The 16906-nt window shown below is 34.1% G+C and overlaps 3 protein-coding genes across 6 annotated transcripts; 1 reads left to right on the forward strand and 2 right to left on the reverse strand.

Moving 5' to 3' along the window:
* Window positions 1-1158: 1158 nt before the first annotated feature.
* LOC107434680 (uncharacterized) lies at window positions 1159-4231 on the reverse strand. The gene is made up of 4 exons (XM_016046170.4): window positions 3806-4231; window positions 2634-3143; window positions 2103-2447; window positions 1159-1747 (listed from the first exon to the last, which is right to left on the reverse strand). The coding sequence occupies exons 1-4, from the start codon at window positions 3920-3922 to the stop codon at window positions 1472-1474; spliced, it is 1248 nt and encodes a 415-aa protein (XP_015901656.3). The 5' UTR covers window positions 3923-4231; the 3' UTR covers window positions 1159-1471.
* A 336-nt stretch (window positions 4232-4567) lies between these two features.
* On the forward strand, window positions 4568-8658 carry LOC107434724 (25.3 kDa vesicle transport protein SEC22-1). The gene is made up of 6 exons (XM_016046216.4): window positions 4568-4754; window positions 5303-5525; window positions 6173-6333; window positions 6458-6604; window positions 7521-7597; window positions 8127-8658. Exons 2-6 carry the CDS (start codon window positions 5338-5340, stop codon window positions 8208-8210), a joined length of 657 nt encoding a protein of 218 aa, XP_015901702.1. The 5' UTR covers window positions 4568-4754; window positions 5303-5337; the 3' UTR covers window positions 8211-8658.
* Window positions 8618-12407, reverse strand: LOC107434672 (3-oxoacyl-[acyl-carrier-protein] synthase II, chloroplastic). Of its 4 annotated transcripts, none has more exons than XM_048473584.2 (13): window positions 11871-12407; window positions 11339-11535; window positions 11047-11250; window positions 10805-10915; window positions 10604-10699; window positions 10386-10434; window positions 10199-10302; window positions 9999-10067; window positions 9796-9880; window positions 9557-9711; window positions 9387-9467; window positions 9193-9252; window positions 8618-9005 (listed from the first exon to the last, which is right to left on the reverse strand). In XM_048473584.2, the coding sequence occupies exons 1-13, from the start codon at window positions 12091-12093 to the stop codon at window positions 8889-8891; spliced, it is 1551 nt and encodes a 516-aa protein (XP_048329541.2). In that variant the 5' UTR covers window positions 12094-12407; the 3' UTR covers window positions 8618-8888. The 4 variants fall into 4 exon arrangements, with proteins under 4 accessions (XP_048329541.2, XP_048329559.2, XP_048329553.2 ...); XM_048473602.2 differs by having other exon boundaries at window positions 10199-10278; window positions 11871-12404; XM_048473596.2 differs by having other exon boundaries at window positions 11339-11511; window positions 11871-12394.
* Window positions 12408-16906: the final 4499 nt, after the last annotated feature.

Here is a 16906-nt window from a genome sequence, read left to right on the forward strand (position 1 = left end):
TAATGAAAGAGACATATGGTAAAGAAGTCAGTGTCAAAGAAAGTAGGGCAATTTTCATGATGTTGTAGTGGTGAAACACTGCAATATACAATTATTTCGATCCTCAAACTCTAAAATAAGCATTCAAGACTAACCTTGATCTTAAGTTTGGGCTCGAATGATGATGCTTTCAGCCTTGTGCTTGTAAGGGATGAAGATCCAAGCTGGAGAGCTAGAGCACATGCAAAATTTCTCAGATCTTATCTGCTAAGAATCTAGCATGTGCCCTGCTTCTCCAGCATGGCTGATCACCTTCTCCTATTATCCTTTGCTGCTGACTGAATGATCAAAATCATCAATTGGGCACCTCACCTACAAGTAACTCTACAGAAAGCATGGTCAATTTTTCATTTTTGTTTTTGTTTTTCAGCAACAAAGTTAATAATGGGAAACATATGTGAGTAAATTATAAAGGGGCTTTGATATGTAGTTAGATATACTTGTATGCTTATATAAAGGCTTATGCAGTAAAACATACATGTATGCTTATTTAAAAGCTTACATGGATCCCACCTAGCATAGCTATCAGTTTGGGTAACATTTTGGTGGTGGGAAGGTGGTTGATCTTGTGGATTGCTTTTATAATAAGCATTTTTATTTATTCTTGTTTAAGCAAAACCAAAAGGTCCTGTTGAACTAACAAAGCTTTATTTAAGCGACTGTTGAAGTCTGGCTGCCAAAAAGGGAGGCCTCCAGATGAAGTTGGCAAATTCATCTAATTTCAGGTGCTTACACAGATTTGCCCCGTAGCTATGGCAGACCACCCACCCAGGCTTTGTAGGAGATTTGAAATTACCCCAGAATAAAACGACCCGATACTTGGATGAAGCACATACAACAAGTCCAGATTTATTTGATTGCCTGCCAAGAATATAAGGTTTCTTCACGTGCAAATCTTTAACCCCTTACCCATTTTTATGGTTTTTCCTAATACAATCCTAAATTTTATTTATTTATTTTATTGTTAATATTGTTATTATTATTATTATTATTTTTTTTCAATTTGACACAACGATGTAGAAGCATTCCCTTTTAAATTTATGCAAATGCTGTCAACGTAGACAATTGGATTAAACAATTTCTAGGCAATTATTGCAGTTATTATGCAAAGTAACAAAATCACGTAAAAATCCTGTACCTATATTTTTAGCAAATTTGTTTACAACAAACAAAATCATTATGGCACAAACCACAGTTACAAATCGACATTGAAGATGAGGCCTGGTCCATATTAGACTGAAACGATGAAAATAATGTTTGCAATACAATCTCATCTTAGTATGAACAGAGAGTCATAATGTAGCTGAAAGTCAACTAAAATATTTTAAAACCACAAATTCCATTTCCCTCTATCAGGTGGCTCATCCTTGTTCAATGCATAACTTGAGAAAGAACCACCCACACGGATATTCACAACTATGTACCACGACTTTCAATACTGTCGAAAAGTAAGATTCAGTCGACCAGGTCGTAGATTTGTTGCTTCAAGTAGGGCCTTAGGAGCAGTGTTTTTGTGTATAGCTGTTACACCATGAAAAACATGTCTAGATTTCCCACCAAATATCAAAACATCTCCTGATTCAAGCACAACTTTCTGTGCCTCATCAATATCTCTTTGATCACCATATAAAAATTCTCCAGCATCTCCAATGGAAAAGGAGACAACAGGTAATCCTAGCTCAAGGCTTTCGCGACTTTCATCACGATCCTGTTTGGAGAAGGCAAGGTTAGTAAATGACATCAGAGGATATAAAATCAAAATTTACGATAAGGTGATTGAACTGAGGTATGATGCCCAATCCGATTATCCCATTCCCTCCATCTCTTCCCTGCTTTCCTTTTCTTATATAAGAATTAATGGCAATTATCCCATTCCCTCCATCCCTTCCCTGCTTTCCTTTTCTCATATAAGAATTAATAGCAATTCAAATACTATCATAAGTTAATACAACTATTTCATCAATTAAATTTTGAGGAAAAAAATTATTGCCAAGAAATATTTACAGCAATGTAACTTGTAACTACAATAGTTAGAGGAGTAAGAAGGAAGTCTCGATGGAAACCTGATGAAGACCAAGTCGGCCATTTTCTGAATAGAAGTTAACTATACAAATATTTGGTGACATCCAGGGGAGTATTTTTTCAGCATTTCCAGCTTTATCTTCTTTTTCTATTAGAGAATGTGAATCCTTGATAGCTTTTTCAACCAACCGATTAAATTCAACAGGGAGATCGGGTGGTTTAGCATCATCAATTGGCCTGCGATCTCCATATTTACCTGTCTCAGGGTCCCAATTTTTACCGAGGCACATCATCTTTAAATGCAGCTTTGCTCCTTCACGGTAACCAGGTTGGTAGAATCCTCCAAGGTCTAAACCCAAGGCACGGCACTTCTTCACTATTTCAACCTGTAATCAAATTAATGGTGATAGTTATAACAAACTGTAAAAATATGGTAAATTACATTAACCTACTATTTGTTTTGTAACTTTTGTAGATTTACCTTTCTATTTCCAAAAAGCTACTAAAACATATTCCATGGATATCAAGAAATTGAATAAATTAATGAACAAGAAAGAGAAGACATAAGGCACCTGATCATTAAGAGTGATGCAACTTTTGAGAAGGACCATTCCAGACCTTAATATGATTGCATTTTTCCCTTCCATGGGGCTTTTGGTTTGATTCCGTCTTTCTCTGTTCTGAACAAGTAGAGGAGGCTTCAAAACAAAGGGAATTGTTGTTTTGGGAGGGCATATATCAAAAGGCTCTACAGAGTGATTATCATTCTCTAACAAGTTACTACCGCCTGTGGTTTGGGGACCCTTGCTTGGGGAAGGACCATTCTTGTCACCAAATTTGGAGGGCAAGTGAGTCTCACTTTGCTGAGAGAAGCTACTTATCTTGTCTGAAAAACCATCATTCAATGGCACTCTGTCGCTTGCGACCAAGCATGGGGATTGCACAACTTTTGTTCTTTCTGCATCCATATTAGTCTCACTTTGCAGAGAGGAGCTACTTATCTTGTCTGAATAACCATCCCTATGGTCAGCTGGATTTGAAGGGGGTTTAACATCTTTTGAACCATTTTTAATAACCCATAACTGCAAAAAGTATATTTTCTGTCAATTAAAATAAGCTTTCTGCCATTGCCTAGAATCACCATGGATTTCAAAATAAGATGCCATTATCCAAAGGCCGAAATACATGATAAACTTAAAACAACAACAGGGTTTTTACCATAACTTCTAAATGATTCACCATCTTATGTGATATTTCCAAAAAACCAATGCATAAATATTCCACAAGTTATTTCCAAAGCGTTTGAACAGAATTTGATTCTCAAAGTCATTTCTGGTTTTGATCCAATCTACAGCGAAAATCTCTAAAAACTTTTCCTTTTCTGAAATGTGCATTGTTCTGTTCCAATTACACTTTATTGGTGTCTTGTCTATTAATATTATTATTATTATTTCTATAGGAAATATGAATTCCAAACAGTTCCAGACTTCCAACAGAAAAAATCCATACCAAGAGTTTCAAAAAATTTCACCTACGCTAAATGGCACATTTTGCAATATAAGGATATTATAACCATAACTATCGCATTTGCTAAACGCATGATCGATAAAGAAAACCCAGATAATAAAAAGGTTGAAAAAGATGGTAAAAAATAAAAACCCAACAAAAAAGTAGAAAAACAATACCAATTTATCCTAGAATCGAATAAAGAAAAGCATATGGGAATAGGGTGTTAGAAAGTTACACGGGAGGGACCATTAGGAGGAGGTTGATTGCGGTAGTGGCGCCGAGATCGTCCTCCACCTCCGCGGCTGAAATTGCCTCCTCGTTGATTTCCTCGAGATCGACCGCCGCGATTCATGCTTTCATGCAACGCAACGTAGCTGATCAATTTGGAGGGAAAACAGAGCAGGCATTTAAGAAACTAAAGGCGCTGAGAAAGTGAGACAGTGAGAGAAAGCGAGCAGAAGAGAGGTGAAAATGGAGGATTTGTTTATTTTTGTTAATTTTTATTGTGATGAAATTAAAGACTTCTGGGGTTTCTTCTTCCCCCTTTTTTTTATTTTTTATTTTTAATGAAAATACTGACTGGACTTTCTGGTTCTTCAAGAAAATAAATATAAAACCCACTTTATAATTTTTTTTTTTTTTAATTGGGTGAATAACATCCACTTTATAATTGCTTGTCTGCCAATTTTCCATTTCATCAACTTTTCATATTCTTTTCTTCAACTTCAAGAAAAAAAACAATATTATATGTATTTAAAAAAAAAGAAAAAGAAAAAAAGAAATAGATCCAGATCCAATAGGCCCATTAGGCCCATAAGACAGTGTCTTATCCAATGGTCTGACCCAAGTAAAAATGCCTCCAACTTCGACCCAGTCCAAAAGGTCAGACGATGTTCAACTACTCCAAACAGGCCACGGCCACGCGGCTCTTACATTACCTTCAAAAATTAAAAATGTGCATCTAGTGGTTGTACTTTTGAAACGCTACTGACCTTTTTCCACGCGTTCGCTCTAAACGTACAACCTGGATCTCTTCTCTTGTCTCTCTTTCTCAGAAGGAGATCTTATACAAATCCAACCCTCCTCATTTACTCAAAACCCCTTCTCCTCCAATTTTTCCTTTCTCTTTGTCCTTCACATTTCTCCGTCGTCCTCACCGTCCCTCTGTTCAATGCAGTAGCCAGGTATTTCTTCTTCTTTTTTTTTTTTTCCATTTCTTTTTATTATTATTAATCTGTCCGGTCAAAACGTTGTCAAATTTTCCAATTGGGCATCCTTCATTCTTTCCTGTTCGATCATTCATTTTGCTGCAAAATTTCATTTTAATTTGAACTTGAATTTGTGGGTTTTGTTTAGGGGAAAATTAGGTTATAGATTTTGTGGGTTAAAAGGGTTTATTTTTGATCTTTTCCATGCGTTCTAATGGATCACCAGGATTTTGATGAAGTTGGCATCATGGTATGGTTTCAGTTTTAAGAATTGGGGATCAATTATCTTGGATGGGGAAACGCACTTCTCTTTATTTTTCAATAAAATAAGATTAAAAGAACGAATGTGTTGGTTTTGTGTTATAATTGCAATAGCTATGTATTTTAGGTTTTTCTATATCTGTTTATCAATGATCTTTTTGCAAGACTTATTTGATAATGTGTGCTTCATCCTTATGTTCCTGTACGAATTTGACTTTTTCGTTATTTTTCTTGCTCTGAGATTAAACTGTATTACATTTCAGTTCATTTTAAATAGCTGGGAACTTGTAAAGCGAAGATGGTGAAGCTGACGATGATTGCTCGTGTTACTGATGGTCTTCCACTAGCTGAGGGACTGGATGATGGCCGCGATATGCAAGATGCAGAATTCTATAAACAGCAAGTGAAGGCTTTGTTTAAGAACCTTTCTAGAGGCCATAATGAAGCTTCAAGAATGTCGATTGAAACTGGTCCTTACATTTTCCAGTATCCTTATGTCTCCATTTTCCCCTAAACATGTCTGTATCATACATCTTCACTTTCCTTGTCAAAAAACGTGGAGTTGATAGATAGGTTGCTAATTGCAGATTCATCAATTTCTGTACGTTTTGAATATGATGCCAGGATACCAAGTAAATGAATCACCTATGAAACTTAGTAAACAAATTTTTTTTAGATGTATGCTTCATCCATTTTCACAGTTATCCAATCCGATCGTGTTGTATCAGCCGGTTCAATGTTGATTAAAGGCTGTTACAATTGTCATAGATAATTAGTGTGCCCATATTGAGGATGCTTGAGATGCAAGAAGGGTTATTTGGTTTTTTTCTGCAACTTATGCTGCCCTATCTAATTCATCTTTACATTTAATCATACTAGTTAAAAATTTTGGTTGTGGTATGTTAACCTGGACAAAATTATTATCGTTGACCTATCCGAAATACAATCTAGTCTTTATATTTTCACACTATGGTTTATGAACATAGCTAGATATTTTTATGTTCTCTATCTCACTTGCAAGTTCTTACAAATTAAATGTCATGCTTTCTATTTTATCATTAATCCATTTTCGAAGAGCATCCAACTCTTAATGTTACCTTCAACTCTTAATGTTACCTTGACCTATGTCTTAGTTACATCATCGAAGGGCGTGTGTGTTACTTGACAATGTGTGACCGTGCCTATCCAAAGAAACTTGCCTTTCAATACCTTGAAGACCTTAAGAATGAATTTGAACGTGTTAATGGTGCTCAAATTGAAACTGCTGCCAGACCCTATGCCTTCATTAAATTTGGTATGTCTATTTGTCATTCTACTTTTCTCATAATATTGTCTTTCCATAGTTTTGTTGACATTTTGGTGATTTCTCGTGTTTGATTTATTTTATTTTTTTTCCTTTTCTCTTTAAATGTCTAAAGATACATTCATACAGAAAACAAAGAAGTTGTACCAGGACACTCGCACTCAGCGAAATATTGCAAAGCTGAATGATGAACTCTATGAAGTCCACCAAATAATGACCCGTAATGTTCAGGAAGTGTTGGGTGTTGGTGAAAAATTGGACCGTAAGACATTTTTTAATAATTTCAGAATCACTCCACTTTATTTTAATAATTCTTATGATGGTTTCTAAAATTGGTTGGATTTAGTTAATGACTTTATTTTTAAAGATATCTTAGTTAGATTTATTAATTATTTGCACATTTATTAGGGAAAAAAAAAAAAAGAATATCATTTGTTTGTTTTTTAAAGATATCTTAGTTAGATTTATTAATTTTTTGCACATTTGTTAGGGGGAAAAAAAAAAAAAAAAAAAAAAGAGAATATCCTTTGTTTGTTTATTCATTTTGTACATATGTTCTTGCTTCTTTTTGGGTATGTGCTTCCATGATGAGTTTGGTTGTTAATCTTAGGAGTTGGGACATCAAGTGGCTAAGAAATGCTTTTGCAGTTGGATTTGTATGTTTATGACATTTGGTAGTGCTATCCATACCTTTTTTTTTTTTTTTCCTGGTAAAATCTTATCCACTTGAATTGAATGCATCGTAAGTCTTAATTATTGTCAGTTGGAGTTTCTAGAACAGATATCTCCATGGTGAGGATTTTCAATATACCCAGGTCCTTTCCTTTACTGGCTTGAGACTTCAAGAGTGTTAAGTTAGGCTTGTTTTAAGAATTTTGGGAAGATTGTCTGTCATTAGTACCAGCTATCAGCCTAGCATCAAAATTTTCCTTTTGCTGAAAAGAATGTATATGGAATAAAGTTTGTTACGTTAGATTCACATTGCATTAACATAATTTTTGGATTTTGCCTTGTGTATTTATCAATAACATGGTACTGTATATGTGAGAATTCTACTTGTAATGTTTTTCTTTCAATTAAATGCATTTCACTCTCTCTTTCTCTCTCTGTGCTTGATGCATATATTTGCTTTTTTAATAGTAGGTAATAATTTGTATCTTCAAATGTCAATTCTGCAGAGGTCAGTCAAATGTCCAGTCGTTTAACATCAGAATCACGCATATACGCTGATAAGGCAAGAGATCTAAATCGACAGGTTAGTTTTGTCGTATTGGTTCAAAGAATATAGGAGTTTAATCTGATTTCTTTCAGAAGAGATTTCTGTTAAACTTGTGATGTGTATGGGAATTGTTTATTTATGCTATTTATCCGATTTCCACTTTGAACAGAATTGTTTATTTATGCTGTTTATACAATTTCCACTTTGCACACTCAATTGAATTTTGACTGATGTCTGTATGCTAGTACTATAGCTGATCTTGGTTGGATGTATTTCTATAAAGGCACAGTTATGAGTGTTGTTTATAACATTCTGTATCCTTCATAGGAAGATTTGATTTTAGATTTATTTGTAACCCATCCTGACCCTCTACACCTTCGCCAAGGGGTGTTGGGTTTTCTATGACATATATATATAAAATGAAACTGGTTGTTGCATGGTTACTTTTGTTTCTATGAAAGGCTGCATGAACTTTCACACAGGACCATTTGTTTCGGCAATCTATGTCATGTTTGAAATATATGAGCTTCCAGTTACCTATCCATTTTTTAACCTCTTCATGCAGGCTTTAATTCGGAAGTGGGCCCCTGTTGCCATTGTGCTTGGAGTTGTCTTCCTCCTCTTCTGGGTCAAAACAAAGATCTGGTGATCACTTTATCATTGTACTTAACGTTGTCACATTTCTCCTGGGCTTCACTTCATTGCTGTAGGCTGGTTCTGGCTACTTGTTACACATGGAGACTTCAGATTGGGTGCCTGATCCTCCTGAAATATGATGTTTCGAGGTCATCTTAGTTGATGGCTAGGATTGTTGAGATAACTAGCTCTTTAAGAGCCAATAGCGAATGGGGACTTATATGACTTAGTGGAAGAGAAAACCATTGGTATCAAATGACTCAAAATATGATATCATAGTTCTATTAAAAGTGAATAGATTTTCTATTTTTTTTTCCCTATAAATCTGTATTGTTGATTTTATTCTCTTTGAGAGTCATCATTTAAGTATGACTGTAGACATCAGAACATGTTATTTCCTGTCAAAATCTGATGCTGGACTTAAAATGCAACTTAGCAACCAGAGTGACGAAATTTCATAACCCAGAAGTATTATTCCATTGTCATTATAACATGCATCTTGACCCCCCCAAAAAAAAAAAAAAAAAAAAAAAAGGGACAATAACATGCATTGTGAAGTTCTGTATGGTAAAATCAACTGTTTGTGAATTTATGTTGTTCTTGTGCCTTGAGGCGGATATTTCTGTCAAAAGGATTTTTCTGGTGGTTGTATAAGCCAGGCCAATAACAATGCTGAACCTGCAAAGCAGATTCATTTGTAGGGAGCAAATAGGATGCATGAATTCTGTCCACCGAAGCCAAATGAGTTCGACAATGCAACCTTTATATCCAGACATTCCTTCTTAGAGCCCACGAGCACTTCCGTGTCCTGATCAGGTTTGAAATGATTGAAAAGACAGCTAAAATTAAGCTGAAGATGCTTCTAAAAGTATGAACTGAGGACACTTCAACCTTTCATAAGAATACATAGAAATGGAAAATTACAGAAATTGCAATCAATTTTTCTTGGACAAACTTAGTGATAACATTTGGCTGTGACCAGTAATGATGCATACCACGCCTTCATCTGGATTCTCAAGATTGATGTTTGGATGTACCAATCCTGTTTGTATTGCCTATGTTTCAGAAACAAAACCCAAATTAGAGCCAACCATGTTATGATGCCTATAATCAGCCAGCTCAAATGAGTAACACAAGCAAGCAAAAGTTTATCTCCTTATTAGGCCAAAAGAAAGTAGCAGCATAATACCTTAATGGTTGCAACTGCCTCCACAGCACCGGCAGCTCCTAGAAGGTGACCAATCATGGATTTGGTAGAGTTCACCTTTAGCTGCAAAAGAAAACTAGAAATTACAAAGAGCACCGTGGAGTGAATCGGATAATTTTTTAATGATTAGAAAAGATGAAAGCTAATTTTACCTCAGGATTCATTCCAAAACAGCGGATTAGAGCTTGATATTCTTTCAGATCACCTGTTGGTGTTGATGCAGCATGTGCATTTATGTAATTTACATCTTCTCTGGCTACACCAGATTGCTCTAATGCCTTCTCTATACAAAGAGCAACCCCTGCCCCTGATTATAAGAAATGAAAATTGCTAAAATATCATAAGATAATACGATTGTTTACGCAAAGCTGTGATTCTAAAGACTGTTTACCATCAGGATGAGGCTTAGTTACATGATATGCATCACAAGTGAAGCTTCCACCAAGAAACTCTGCATAGATAGTTGCACCTCTCCTCTGTTACATCATTGAAAGACAAAAAAGCCAAAAAGTTAAATTTTAAGCCATAAATTCTTGATCATCAAAGTGAACACTATAGCGAAATGCAGAAAGGTGATACAGTAAAAATATGAACCTTGGCATGTTCTAGCTCTTCTAAGAGTAACACCCCAGCTCCTTCTCCGATAACAAATCCATCTCGATTCTGCATGTCATGTCATGAAGAAGACATTGGGGCTTTAAATGACAAGAGTTTATGGAGAAATTCACATTGCAAAAATCAAAAATAGAAATAGAAAGTCATGAGGAAGATAGAAAGAAAGTTGGATGCAATACAGCATCCCAGGGGCTTGAAGCTTTAGTTGGCTCATAATTCCTTTTTGATAGTGTTCTGCATGCTGAAAAGCCTCCCAATCCTGAAGTATAACCAATGTTTGAAACTTGAACAAGATCATCGACCTTCACAAAACTTTGTGGAAAAATTGAATTACAAGCAGAATATTGATTATGAAAGCATACATACTACCTAAGGGAATAACTGCTGCATCAGATCCTCCACATAGCATCATGTGCTGCAAATTTTCATTAGTCAGATTAGAAGTCTGATAGACTGTGACTAGTATAATATATTCTTATTCTTGAGATAATTAAAATTAAATATAACACAAAAAAATTTCCCAAAACTGCATAAACTTTCAAATGAATTCTGTTGGTGCCCGACTGATGATAAAGTGAACTTACTGCTTCACCCTTTCTAATGTGGTACGCTGAATTTAGTATACAGAAGTTACTCGTGGCACAAGCTGCAGATGATGAATAGTTTGGACCCATCCATCCCTGAAATTTGGCATTATAAACATGTACAAATTTTTTCTCTCAACTGTATTATATGCTTTTAAATTTACCATCCTGAATTTGCAGACACACAACATTGCAACTTACCAGATCCATTGCTAGTATGGCAGAACCGATATTTGTTGTTACATAAGGTATACAGAATGGAGTTATCTTCTTGTAAGAAACATTCAATGCTGCAACTGATTCAGTACATATCTGAAAAAAATAATAATAATGTTGAAAATAGTTAAATGCCCAATTCATTTCTTCAATATTTTGATGAAAAATTTATACCATTCCAATATATATATATATATATATGTATAAAAAGATTTATGCTTGTATACCTTCAGCCCTCCTAGGGCAGATCCAATTATGATTCCACATTTACTTCTGTCCAATCCTCTATTTACTTCTTCTGTAATTCCTCCGTCTGCAAATGCTTTTTTACCAGCAGTGAGTGTGTAAATCATGGATTTGTCTGCCCTCTTTGAAATCTTCGGTGAGACCCATTCATCAGCAGAGAAAGACTTGACTTCTCCAGCAATTCTCTGTTTGAAATCAAGGGACGAGATTAGTCTGGCAATGCAATCGTCGAAAATCATTAAGAAAATGGGTCTTAAAGAGAAATGTATGTACCGTGGGAAATTGAGAACAATCAAAACCTTCAATCTCACTTATCCCACTAACACCTTCTAGAAGATTATTGTACAAGATATCTGGATCATGACCAAGTGGGGTTACCACTCCCAAACCGGTTACGACAACCCGCCTTTGCTCTGTTAGAGGCTTCTTCTTCGCCATGACTTCCTCTGGAATGTGAAAGAAACAAATCCCTTACAACAAGTACAATGTTTCGGTATTTGCTTCCGCTATTTATCAAGCCGTTGGAAAAGCACTCAAAAGTATGATTGAAAACTAAATAAATAAATAAATAAATAAATAAAAGAAAGAATGAAAATGATAATGATAAAAAGAATTCCATATGCCGGTGGTATTAGAGCCTGTTTCTTAGCCGCCAAGACAAAAAGAAAGAACATTGTCAAAGAAAATTAACATGAAGATGAAACATTGCTGCAAAACTTGTTCATGCGAAACTGCATAAAACAGAGTTTCAAGTACCAAATGAAATACAATGACATCTAGATATGGATTGCAGAGGCCATTATACCAGAGCTTGAAGCTCGACTTATGAGCCTCCTTGTTCTCAAGGAGCCAAAGATACAGAATCTTCTGTTGTCAGTACCAAAGAATTCCTCAAAGGACTCGAAGTGATTCATCGTGCTTTTGAATCCACCCCTGTTTTTGCATTTTGATGAGTTCGGCATCATCTTTCTCCTGGGAGTCTGAAACATGCAGGTGCAGAGAGGGGAGGCCATAGAAGAAACCACCATTGTTGAGACACCAAGAGAGTTCACAATGGATCGCTTGCACAAATAAAGCCAACAAGTTGTCAAAAGAAGAATTGCAATCTGATGACGATGATGAGAAATGGAACATGGAGAAACCGGTAGAAGCTTGAGCACTTTTGGCACAACACATACAATTAAGAAACAGTGACAGAAAGAGGCTTATATAAAGCGACTGCACTGAAGAAGCAGAGCCAGTTGGGAAATATATAGCACAGCGCCACATGACATAAACAGTAAAATGCTTTGAAAAAACAAGTGATGCTTGGTTTAATAAAAGGTTCCCACGTACAGGTTCATCAAATCAGTTAGGTTTAAGTTTTACTGCACCAGTCTTGGTAGTTTTATTACGCGACCTTCCTTAATTATAGATGTTTGGTGTAGCCTCTTTCTTCTTCTTCCTTTTTCTTTCTTTTTTTTTTTTTTTTTAATAAATACTTTACTTTTCCTCTTTTACCTCATTATAAATTAGTGTTAAAAAATACTTTACTTTTCCTCTTTTACCTCATTATAAATTAGTGTAATTTATAATTACTAAATAGTATAATAACATTTAAGGCAACTTCAAATATATTCGGCCTTTCTATTTTTATATTTATATGTTTTCTGCAATGTTTTTTTTTTTTTCCTCTCTAATTTCTTTTGTGATTTGTAGTTTGTAATTATTAATTAGTATAATAAAAACGTTTAAGGCAACTTCAGATATATTCGGCCTATCTATTTTTATGTTTTTATGTTTTCTGCAATTTGTTTTTTGGGCTCTCTAATCTCTTTTATGATTTATGAACGTACTGTGATTACTAGGGCCTATGACACATTCATACGGGTATATATTCAAATAAATAAAAACAAATTTTAAAACTGATTTATTAATTTGAAGGTTATAAAGTGGGGTTTTACGTGCTGTTTTTATTTGTAACAATATAATATGTCATTATAGTGGGAATTAATTTTTGAAAGCTAATCAGGCATGATAATTAAAGAATTAATGCAAATAATAATAATAATAATAATTTATTGCACTAATCGAGCATGATAATTAAAGAAATGTAAAAAATAACTATAAGCAATAATCTATATACGTTTTTTTTTTTTTTTTTTTTCACATGGAAAACCATTAGGTTGAAAAAAAATTTATTTGATCGCTTGCACACAAGCATCATGTGTTGGAGACAAAAGATTAAAGAGTCAACCAAAATATTTACTTTTATTAATTAATGGAAAATTAGTACACTCCCTCACACAAATGAGCAACACACACTACCAAAATATTGATTTTTATTAATTAATGGAAAATTAGTACACTCCCTCACACAAATGAGCAACACACACTAACACACACTCACTTAATTTTGATGGCCCACACTTAGGACACAACACAAAACACTTTTTACACTCTTCTCGCTGCTTAAAGGACACACACACTCACGTAAAGCACTCACTCTTCCTTTCTTATTATGATTGGACAGGACACATGAACTCATACATCACACCTATTTATAGCAATGAAAATCGGTTGCTTGGTTGATTTTAGATATAATTTATTAATATTTTAATTATATATATATATTTTTTCTTCACTCCCAAATGTACTAGATGTTGCCCACTTCTCAAAAGAAATGAAGATAAGTATAGATCTACATAGCTGAGTCAGTATTGATATTTATCAGTACTTCTCCTCAATGTCAATTTTCTTGGTTGATTCTCACCATGTTGAGTATTTTTTTTTAACTTTGTAAACTTGGTAATATTGAGTCCTTTAGTAAATAAGTTTCTTGCTTGATCCCTTGTTTTAATGTGCCGCATTTTAATTTTTTTTTATCGGTACTTTTTCTCTAATGAAATGATAATATATGTCTACATATTTTGTTCTCCATGAAATATTGAATTCTCTGTCAACTGTGTTGCTGATTGGTTATTACAATGGAGGGGTACTGCATAGTCAATTTGTTGATGTAAACCTTCAAGTAGTTGTTTTAACCGCATACTTTATTGGGCTGCCATAGCGGCTGCTCTATATTATGCTTCTGTAGTTGATAGTGATACAGTTGATTGTCTTTTACTGCACCAAGAAATTGCTACTGAACCAAGGCTAAATATATATCCGGTAGTTGATTACCGTGTGTCATGATCTCCGGCATAGTCAGTATTACAATAACCAACGAACTGGAATTCTTCTCTTCCTTTATACATAAGCCCCAAGTTTATAGTACAATTAATATACCTTAATATTCGTCAAACTGCTTCCAAGTGAGGTTTCTTTGGATTTTGCCTACACCGACTTACAACTTCAACTGCGAATGAAATATCTAACCATGTCAATGTTAAATAGATAAGACTTCCTACCAATTGTTGGTACATAGTGGCATCCTCCAAATCTTTTCCTTCATATGCAGATAGCTTAGCATTCACCTCCATTGGAGTTGATATTGTCTTACAATCCAACATCGAAAATTTTTGTAATAGCTTCTTTGCATACTTTTGTTGACCAATAAATAAATCTTTTTTTGTTCGATCAACTTCGAGTCCAAAGAAGTGCTTTAGCTCCCCAACTTCCTTCATCTGGAAGCGAGCTGATAAATTTCTCTTTGTTTGAAAGATTTCTTCTATATGATCTCTAGTGATAATTAAATCATCCACATATACTAGTACTAGTGCTAGTTTTGTTCCTTTAGTTTTTACAAATAAATTGGAATCTACAGAAGATACTATATATTCATCTTGAAGAAGAAATTCTGCAATCTTACCGTACCATACCTGCGGAGCTTGTTTTATACCGTAAAGTGCCTTTCTTAGCTTGCACACATACTTTGGATTAGTTTTACTTTCAAAACCTTTTGGCTGTATCATATAAATTTCTCTATTTAGTTCTCCATTCAAGAAAGCATTCTTTACATCCATCTACCACAGCTTCCAGTCTTTACTTGCTGCAAGTGCTAATAGAACACATACAGTAGTAATCTTTGCTACTGGACTACACGTCTCATCATAGTCTAGTCCATATTGTTGTGAGAATCCTCATACAACTAAACGAGCTTTGTATCTTTCAACTAATCCGTCATGATGAGTTTTTATTTTGTAAACTCATTTATAAGATATGGGTTTTACATTTTCAGGCTTAGGCACCAAATCCCCAAGTTTTATTTTGATTTAGTGTAGAAATTTTTTCTTCCATAGCTTTTCTCCATTCATGCCATTTAAATGTTTCTTCATATGATGTAGGTTTTTTATATCTTCCATTTCTGTTATTACTACATTAGCATACTTGAGATTTGGTCTTCGCTGTCTTCGATCTTCTTGATGTGGGATTGTTTCTTTATCATCTTGTTGTAGATTCGGTCCAATATTTTCCGATGTTCATTCTAGAGAGTTGAGTCGGCATTGCTATTTATCATCGTGAGCAAAGAAAGTGTGACCTAATATATATAATATCCACTGTGTATGCTGATGCTGGTTATAAGTCTCTGAAACTGAAAGGTGGAGGCAAAAAAACTTGTTTATGTATTTCGTGGTATTGGATCTGATTCCTAGGTGGGATCTCTGTCGCCATGGCATTAGTTTCGCAGAATATTTTATCAAAGTTCCTTTTGTTGCATTTGTTCACTTATTCCAAGGTATTCAAACTAATTATTTATTTATTTATTTATTTTTATAGATTCTTGGTTAATAGAGAAATCTATAATTGTTAAATAATAAAAAAAATGCTGATTTTGGATAGTATACAATGATGACTTCTACATAGTAAGAATTACTTGAGATTATTTATAACAAAATTTCCTTTCCTTCGGTTAGTTATTATTATTTTTTTTGGAAAAAAGAAAAAAAGAAAAAAAAAGAAAAGTTATCCCGTCCAAGTATTCTTAGGAATTTGACAAATGTAGAGGTATGCACACAAAATCAAGGCGTGCGTATATATATATATATATATATATATAAACCATGAAGCTTGTTGCTCTTGAGTCTCTTTGAATGTGTATTCATTCACTTGTAGGGTGCAACTAAGATGGATGAATTGTGTCCACCGAAGCCAAAGGAATTAGACAATGCCACCTTTATGACCAAGCCATTAATAATGTATTGCACTAATCAAGCATGATAATTAAAGAAATGGAAAAAATAACTATAAGCAATAATGTGTATACCTTTTTTTTTTAATTTTTTTTTCCACATGGAAAATCATTAGGTTGAGTAAAATTTTCTTTGATCACTTTCACACAAACATCATGAGCAGAGAAAGTGTGACCTGACATATATATATATATATATATATATATATATATATATATCTGTATATATAATATCCACTGTGGATGCTGGTTATAAGTCTCTGAAGCTGAAAGGTGGAGGCAAAAAACTTCTTATGTATTTCGTGTTATTGGATCTGATTCCTAGGCGGGATCTCTGTCCCCATGGCACTAATTTCTGCAGAATATTTTGTCAAAGTTCCTTTTGTTGCATTTGTTCACTTATTCCAAGGGTATTCAAACTAATTATTATTATTATTTTTTATAGATTCTTGGTTAATAGAGAAATCGATCATTATTAAATAATAATAAAATGCTGATTGGATAGTATATCATGATGACTTCTACATAGTAAGAATTACTTGAGATTACTTATAACAAAATTTCTTTCCTTTGGTTAGTTATTATTATTATTATTTTTTTTTTGGAAAAAAAAAAAAAAGGAAGAAAAGTTATCCCATCCAAGGATTCTTAGGAATCTGACAAATGTAGAGGTATATACATAAAATCAAGGTGTGTATATACAGATATATATATATATATATATATATATA

The sequence above is a fragment of the Ziziphus jujuba genome, chromosome 1, assembly GCF_031755915.1.
Source record: "Ziziphus jujuba cultivar Dongzao chromosome 1, ASM3175591v1".
In the NCBI taxonomy this organism is placed as follows: Eukaryota; Viridiplantae; Streptophyta; class Magnoliopsida; order Rosales; family Rhamnaceae; genus Ziziphus; species Ziziphus jujuba.

Bases quoted from the DNA above. Each gene is read 5' to 3' on its own strand.
- LOC107434680 (XM_016046170.4), bottom strand. From the start codon at position 3,922: ATGAATCGCGGCGGTCGATCTCGAGGAAATCAACGAGGAGGCAATTTC. The intron at 3,144-3,805 runs GTAACTTTCTAA...TACTTTTTGCAG, and splicing joins CTCCTAATGGTCCCTCCCGT to TTATGGGTTATTAAAAATGG. The intron at 1,748-2,102 runs GTTTCCATCGAG...TTCTCCAAACAG, and splicing joins GCCGACTTGGTCTTCATCAG to GATCGTGATGAAAGTCGCGA.
- LOC107434724 (XM_016046216.4), top strand. From the start codon at position 5,338: ATGGTGAAGCTGACGATGATTGCTCGTGTTACTGATGGTCTTCCACTA. The intron at 5,526-6,172 runs GTATCCTTATGT...CCTATGTCTTAG, and splicing joins ACTGGTCCTTACATTTTCCA to TTACATCATCGAAGGGCGTG. The intron at 6,334-6,457 runs GTATGTCTATTT...AAATGTCTAAAG, and splicing joins CTATGCCTTCATTAAATTTG to ATACATTCATACAGAAAACA.
- LOC107434672 (XM_048473584.2), bottom strand. From the start codon at position 12,093: ATGGTGGTTTCTTCTATGGCCTCCCCTCTCTGCACCTGCATGTTTCAG. The intron at 11,536-11,870 runs GTATAATGGCCT...ACTTGTTGTAAG, and splicing joins AAGTCGAGCTTCAAGCTCTG to GGATTTGTTTCTTTCACATT. The intron at 9,881-9,998 runs GTTCATATTTTT...ATGATGTAACAG, and splicing joins AAGAGCTAGAACATGCCAAG to AGGAGAGGTGCAACTATCTA.